General features: G+C 43.3%; 1 protein-coding gene across 1 annotated transcript; it reads right to left on the bottom strand.

Moving 5' to 3' along the window:
* Positions 1-1444: 1444 nt before the first annotated feature.
* STOX1 (storkhead box 1) lies at positions 1445-7177 on the bottom strand. Its single transcript, XM_010210609.2, has 3 exons — positions 6973-7177; positions 2815-5098; positions 1445-1484 (listed from the first exon to the last, which is right to left on the bottom strand). Exons 1-3 carry the CDS (start codon positions 7175-7177, stop codon positions 1445-1447), a joined length of 2529 nt encoding a protein of 842 aa, XP_010208911.2.
* Between the last annotated feature and the right edge of the window lie 244 nt (positions 7178-7421).

Here is a 7421-nt window from a genome sequence, read left to right as displayed (position 1 = left end):
CTACCCGGTAACGGCGGCGAGGCCCCGCGCCCGGCAGCCAATAGCGGCGAGGCCCCGCGCCCGGCAGCCAATAGCGTGCCGCCCTCGCCGCGGGACTACAAGGTCCAGTATGCCGCGTGCTCCCTCCCCCGCCCCGGACTACAAGGCCCAGCGTGCCCCGCCCGGCGGAGCTGCTGCCGGGCCTTGCGCCTGCCCTGAGGGCCGGCAGCGGCGGACGGGCCGGCGCGGAGCAGCCGCTTACCGCCGCGGCGTGAGGCGGGCCCTAACCGCCCTGTGCGTGTCGGAGGGTTGTACGGGAGCAGACATGCTGCTGGAAGGCAGCTGAGGGCCAGGACCCTCTGGAGAAGCGAGAGGGAGGAGATTCCGGTACCCGCGGGACCGAGACCGGCCGTGGGCCGGTGGGAGAGAGCGCTGCAGGTCTCTGCTCAGCCCCAGACACCACAAACGCAGTTTCTTCCCCTTCTTCCCAGACAGAGATGCCTTCCTTCAAAGAAATCTCCAGTAGCTTTAAAAACCGATAACTACAGCGCTAGCTTTCTGTCTCCTTAACTACGGGAGACAAGTTTCCAGAGAGAGCCTGAAGGAGTAAATTACCGTACCAGGTGCCTCTCTAAGGTATAAAAGGACCACAAGCCTTTGGTGGTGATATCTGCAGCATAAGACATACTACAGCACGAAATCTGCATTAGGAAGTAACAATCTTGTGATCTCAGAACTGTAAATTGGACCTGATGGCTGCCAGGCTGCTGGTTTCTAGGAGAAGGGATGGTCAGAAGCACTGTGGGAACATGCTGGCCCACAGCAGAGTTTCTCTCAAAGCAATGCCACAGGCCTTACCCGTTGTTTACTGCAGCAACATGTTCTTGTTTGCAAAGCCTAAGTCCTTCTTGCCAGATGTAAACATGCCAAGTAGCACACCTGAGATTTCTTCAGGACACAATGAGAGAACCTCAGGGATTCAAGGAATTTTTGTAGTAACAAGGTTCATGCCAGACTAGTTTGCTTTGTTTTCTGACAGGGGAAATAGAACTTGTTATATCCGTGGTATAAATAGGAAAGTTTCCACAATTACAGTGTGAAACTGTCTTGTCTAACTGATACAGTACCCATTAGAGTAACTTTCTACATTAATAGTGTGATTTCAAAGAAATACATCAATTCTCATTTTTATTATCACAAGGCTGCAAAAAAATAGTTAAGATGAAGAACAGAAACACATCAGCTCTCCAAATACTAATGTCAAAAGTTGTAACTAACAGCTTTGGTTAGGGATAGCCTCACAGATGTGACTGATGGCATTTACAGCACATTGTTACAAAGGGAACCTTTACAAAACACATTAAAAAAATAATCAAATATTCATGATCAGCCTTAGCTGAAGTCAGGAGTTTTGTTGTGATTGCCCTTCCCACGTGTCCTCCACTTTCCATTAGTATTTATGCTTTCAGAATTTGGCAGGAAGCTTCATCTTCTTTTCAGTCCATCTAAAACAACATCATTATTAGACATCAGATTTCATGTTCTAAAGATAACCTGAGATGGCTTTGCTGCTGGTACCACAGGTGGCATCAATATAAACCATCAGAATGACTCTTGGAAATATATTTTGCTAAAGAATGTCCAACAGATTCAAGTGTTTATGTCCAAGTGATATACTGAAGTGTGCTTGAAAGAGCACACAGCCAAAAGCTGCAGGGGGGGAATCAGAAGAATTTCCTGGAAAAGTGTTGCATCTGATTTGTGCTTTTATATAACAAGCTTCTCAAGGTGTACATATGTAATAAGAACACAAATGTTTTAGTTAGACTTAAATACCTGCTATTGAAGATCTTAAGAATATATGATGCTATTAAAAATGATATTATTTTATTTCATAGCATTTTAAGTATGTTCTTGCCAATTTAGTTAAGAGTTTTGTTGATCTTTGCTGCATGCAACTGTGTGAAAAATTGTTTCATACCCACTAAGGGATTTTTCAAATAGAGTTAGAGGCAAAATGTACCTACAAAAGGAAGCAAAAGCTTCTAGCTCAAGTGATACGTTCTCCTGTCTGTTGTGAGCAACTCAGATGATATTTGGTACTTTAAACTTTGATTGAACACCTCTATAAAGCACTTTTTATTCTTCATCTACAACTGGGGAAGGTTTGACAACATCTGTAATGTCATATGGCAAGATGAATGTGAGTTGAAGCTGCCTGCTATCAGGACTATATCATTACCATATCTGACACTGAGTTTATCAATCACTGTATTTCTTAACATTTCTGCACTTGTCCATCTCCATCTGCATGGCAGAGCTCACACTATTTTCTTGCTTCATGAAAACAAATGCAAGATATAAACAGCAGCATTTGTACAGTTAATTTAGAGAGCATGTTCATGTAAAAAAACCCCACGGTACAACTATACAGTTTGAGTATTTCTGGGACATAATACTGAAGCTTTTAAAGGCAGAACAGGGGGCAACAGGTACAAGCTAGAGCATAAGAGGTTCCAAAGAAACATAAGGAAAAACATCTTCACTGTGAGGGTGATGGAGCTGCCCAGGTGAGTTGTGGAGTCTCCTTCTCTGGGGACATTCAAAACCCACCTGGATGAGTTCCTGTGTGACCTGCTCTAGGAGGTCCTGCTCTGGCAGGGGGCTTGGACAGGATGATCTTTCAAGGTCCTTTCCAACTTAAGAGTCTGTGATTCTGTAATAAGAATTTTGGGTTTGGGGAAGGTGGCTTATGATTTACAGCAACATTTCTTCCTAAATCTGATTGTTAATTTTAAGATAAAATACCTAACATAATTACATGTGGTTTATCACCTTGGGGAGTCAATTCCACTGTCTCCTGTAATGCTGTGGTTTTCTGTCCCTTCTGAGTGTTTCTGTCCTGATATCACAGTACATGCATTGTTAAAAATCAGATCTTTTTTCCCCACAACATTCCTGGTTCCTTTAGTCTGTGAGCCCAAAGCACAGCATGCCACTGCTTCGCCCATCTCATAGCTGACGTTCTGCAAAGTGTCGGCATCCAAGTCAGCCTCATTAGCAGGGCAGAAATCTGCCACAGCTGAAGCCTTTGGATGTTCAGTAAGGCCAGTTTTTTCCTTTCTGTGACCTGTTGGAAGAGTCTGACTACACAAACCTTCCTTGGTGAAGTTTGGTTTTGGATGCACTTTTGAGACATCTACTAATTCTGCAAAGTCAGCACTTTCCTTATATCTGTGCTCTCCAGAACCACATTTCCTTACGGTTGAGTTGTGCTGGGCAGGGTAAGTATTAACTTTACAGTTTTTGGGGAACACAGCTGTCCCCACCTTTTTCACAGCTTTACTCCAGTCTGCTTTGTATGACAAAGTGTGGCCAGGAGGCGGGTGACTTGGTTTGTTGCCTTCAAAATTGTCGTTCAGATACAACGAGTTACAGGTGTAACCATCACGTGCTCCTTGATGACAGCAGTTACCAAGAAATCCTTCATTTTCCAGCTTCATTGATCCAGAACAGCTGGCAGAGTCATTTTTAAACATAAGTTCACCCTTTTTATCAGTCTTTCGTCTATATTTCCCATCAGTGTCTCTTGCCAGGTTACCGTTGGCTGTATAATTTGAAAGACTGACGTTTTGAAATTCGTTTGCGGTTTGATCTAATAACTCACATACGGTGTCAGCTTTGCACCTGCCACACTCATCTTTCCGGTGTAGTGGCATTTTTGCATCTTCTTTGCACAAGTCATTACCTTCAGTGCAGGAGTCAGGATATTTTCTATTTTCCCTAGGATTCTTTTTGACTGTTTTCCTGTAGATATTTTCTTCAGAAATATTACTCTCCCCAAAGTATTCACCTCTGTTATCTATGTGCAAAGTACTGCTTTGTAGATAACTAAAGTTTCCAGAACTGACTTTCTTTAGTTGGAGGGGAGACCTGTTAGTGTGGAGTAGTTCATATTGCTTAGCTTTGTCAGCCTGCATTTCAGTAGCCAGCTCTTCAGTTTCATAGTCAAAGGTGATTGAAGAGTCCAAGGACTGTGGCCTCTGTAAAGCCCTTTCTTGCTTTCGAGTCCTGGACCTCAGCTGACTGTTGATAGTACCTTTGTACCCTTTGGCATTGAAGTTGTGTCTCCATGACAGACCCTGGAAAGGGTTTTTAATTTGTTTTTTATAGATGACATGGGATTCCACTGCTACATCAGATGGCTGTTGGCTTCTGAAAGGCAGTGAAAGATTCTCATCCGGTTTCTCATTTTGGGATGGTAGCTCATGTACGTGAGATTTCCTCTTGCTTCCGCTAATCTGCTGCTCTTTCTTTGGTTTGGTTTTCCTGGCATCTTTTGGTGTGTTCTTTTGAAGATGCTTTTGCCTGACTGTTGACACTTCAGCTGAGGTACCCTTAACAAAATATTTTTTCTGCTCCTCAAGCTTCTGCATTAATATTGTGTGTTTAACCAAATTATCCACTGTAAGAGTGGGGTTAATACGCTTGATGATTTCATGTTCAATATCACGTGGAATATTACCTAAGTCATCTTCATCCCTGACTGGCCACTCCTTGGGAGGAAACTGGGCTGAAAAAGTGGAGTACTCCTCCTTACATTTTCCTTTTATAGAGGCACCTCTCCAGAAGAGGCCAAGGCCAAACCTTTTGCTTTTCAGTTTCTCTTTCACAGACGTCAGGGATTTGATGGTGTCCCAGACAGTGTTTTCAGCAGATGTGGAGATCCCTTGAGTTTGAGTTGAAGGCTTCAACTCACTGCAGCCTTTCTTAACTCTGTCATTAGGTCCATGGTTCATTGGCTGCGGCTGTCTTTGTTCACAGAGCATATTCTGGTCAGGGAAACAATGGCAGGATCTGTAATGGGAGACTGTAGGCATTTTTTCTTTCCCTAGGTGTGCACAGCACTTAATGTTTACCAGGTAAGTGATGGAAGGCGATGAACAGCAACAACTGTTCTCTATCAGGACCCTTCTATTGTCTTCTGTGGCATCATTTGTGGTAAAGTATGTGTTGGGAGTCACAATGAAGTATCCTCCTCCTGTGTGATAGATTTTCCTTTCTTTAATTAGAGTGCCAAGGATCTTATATAAGATATCGTGGGAGGGAGCTGCAATGCCTACAACAAAGATACACATATTTCATATCAGAAATAAGTTCTTAAATAGAATGTGAGCTGGCCAAAAAATAACTTACATTCTTACATATAACTTGTAACTTACAGTAGGTCTGGAAGCAACTGGACATGAAAACCCAGTGCAATTAGTTCACAGGATTCCAAAATAAGTTTGCAACTGACCTGGCAACTGAAGTTTAAGTAGGGCATACTTCAAGCATCTTTTCAGCATGAAAGTGTCCAGTATCACTGGACAAAAGACAGGATTTTTTAATACATCACTGCTCTACTGGACTTCCACCCAGCTGTCCCCACCCACACAGCCCTGGGCTCCCTGTAGAATGAGACAATCCCACTCCGGAGCAGTGGGCACAGGCGGAAGGCAGCAAGGGCTGCCCAAAGCTTGGGCGAGGACTAGCTGCTGCCCTGAGTCAGTGCGAGCCCTTCTAGGCCAGCCAGGTGAGGGCAGCACAGAAATATCATTCAGCAGAGGGCTCTGCTAGGTGCAATCCTGCCCGTGTCTTTCGGATCTGTTAAACCCTTTTTCAACTCTGCCATGGTCGTTCCTCGATGTGAGGCAGGATTTTCCCTGAGGAAGAAGGTAAAGGCCAACTGCTTTTCACGTTTTCGCAGCAGCACTGCTCTGATGAAGCTTTAAGATGTTCTCCTAGGAATAAGCCAGGATGTTTTGTGTGTCTGTCAGGAAACAATATTCATCAGAGAATTTCTGCCAGGTATAAACCAAACAATGTGTTGTTCAAAGCATTTTCCTTGTGGCAGGTTGTCTAACAGAGGCTTTTATAATTCTCTCTGAAGCTTCTGATGTAATTTTGTCAGATGACAATTGCTACCACAGATTAGTTCACTGAGACTGGTCTCAGCTACTGGTTTTCCCTCAGATGTCACAGTCCCAGAGTGATTAGTCTAATGACATCTGATCTCCTGCCCACAAGAAGGAAAACTTCCAGCAAGGTGAAAACTCAGCAAGAAATACACTCTCTCCATAAAAACTGTAGGAGTGCTCCTTCTGGCTGACCTAAAAATGTGGTGGTTGTCTCAGTGCACATATGGACTATATTACATTCTTGGCAGGGTTCTGGACTAGTGGCATTACAATTTTTCTCATTAGTGAAAATGGCTGTCAGATCAGCCCTTAAGGTTTGCAGAGCTGAAGTTAAGGCGACTCAAAAGAGGAAGATTAGTTTCAAACAAAGCAACCTCCTGCAGAGGGCCTTACCGAGCCTTTACAAAGTCTCCCTGCATATAGTTCAGTGTTGCAGAGCTGAGAGAAGCTGAACGTTCTGCAGATTTTAAAGAACATTTAGGGAAATGGCTGCTACCTCATCAGAAGAGAAGGATTAAAGCTCATTTAGTGCAAGTAATTTGCCTTCAGGAAGGAAGGGGCTGGAATTTGACAAACAAACCTGAATTTGAAGCTGGTTGTATTTTTTGATAGCAAACACCAGATGTAGACTCCTACCCAGTCCCTTTGCTGTCAGTCAGCTGGGCTCCTGTCTCTTAAAGGAGGACTCAAAGTCTTTGTGATCTGACATGCAGTGTATTTTATGCTGTTGCATATCTGGCACCTAAATACCTCACCTATGCTTTCCCACCTCTAGGAAAGGCATACTCTCAGCGTGCTACTGCACTCAGTTCCCTCTTACTCTGAAAAAAGACGCATTAAAATCTGTAAAAATGAGTCCATAGCAGACAATATTAGTGATGCTCACTTTGATGAGTGTGCACATTCATGTGTTCTCTCAGTTGCCCATTCATTTATATTCTGTCATATTGCCAGCTTTGCTTGTAAATATTCAATGATCTTTTGCCCAACATCAGAAACTCAAGCTTGAAGAGGAAGAAATGAACACATTTACCTGGATAATTTTTCACTAACTGCTCCATTAAAGTTTCTTGTGTGACCATCACATGATCTGCATTCATGTCTGATATGGCATGGCATATTCCTTCTGCCAGAGGGATGGAGTGTAACTGCGAGAGAGGATTCATCAGAGCAGGGGTCACATCACCTGAAGTCCAGAAAGAAGAAGAAAAAAACCTTTGAATGGAATACTGCTTCATTTTTCCTATTATCTGTGACAGATTTTCACTGAAAATTTCTTGTGTTGCCTCAAACAAGCACCTTATCCTCAGCTAATTTGCTCTGGCAAATTACTTGGAAATATTTCTCAGAGAAGAGAAATGGCTACAGCACTTGTCAAGTGCCTTTGTGAAGGAAACAGAAGGTTACCTTAAGTATGTTAATGTGGTATTTAATTCCAACTTAAAACATCACTTAAGTTAATAAACAGGGAGCTGAGACAGA

This window comes from Colius striatus, chromosome 8 (assembly GCF_028858725.1).
Source record: "Colius striatus isolate bColStr4 chromosome 8, bColStr4.1.hap1, whole genome shotgun sequence".
In the NCBI taxonomy this organism is placed as follows: domain Eukaryota; kingdom Metazoa; phylum Chordata; class Aves; order Coliiformes; family Coliidae; genus Colius; species Colius striatus.
This window is presented reverse-complemented; position numbering and strand designations above follow the sequence as displayed.

What these genes read in the sequence shown, in the direction of transcription:
- STOX1 (XM_010210609.2), bottom strand. Translation starts at nt 7,177, where the DNA reads ATGAAGCAGTATTCCATTCAAAGGTTTTTTTCTTCTTCTTTCTGGACT. An exon ending in GTTAGTGAAAAATTATCCAG is followed by an intron (nt 5,099 to 6,972) that starts GTAAATGTGTTC and finishes TCTTTGTTGTAG; the next exon opens with GCATTGCAGCTCCCTCCCAC. An exon ending in AGTGGAATTGACTCCCCAAG is followed by an intron (nt 1,485 to 2,814) that starts GTGATAAACCAC and finishes ATGTTGTTTTAG; the next exon opens with ATGGACTGAAAAGAAGATGA.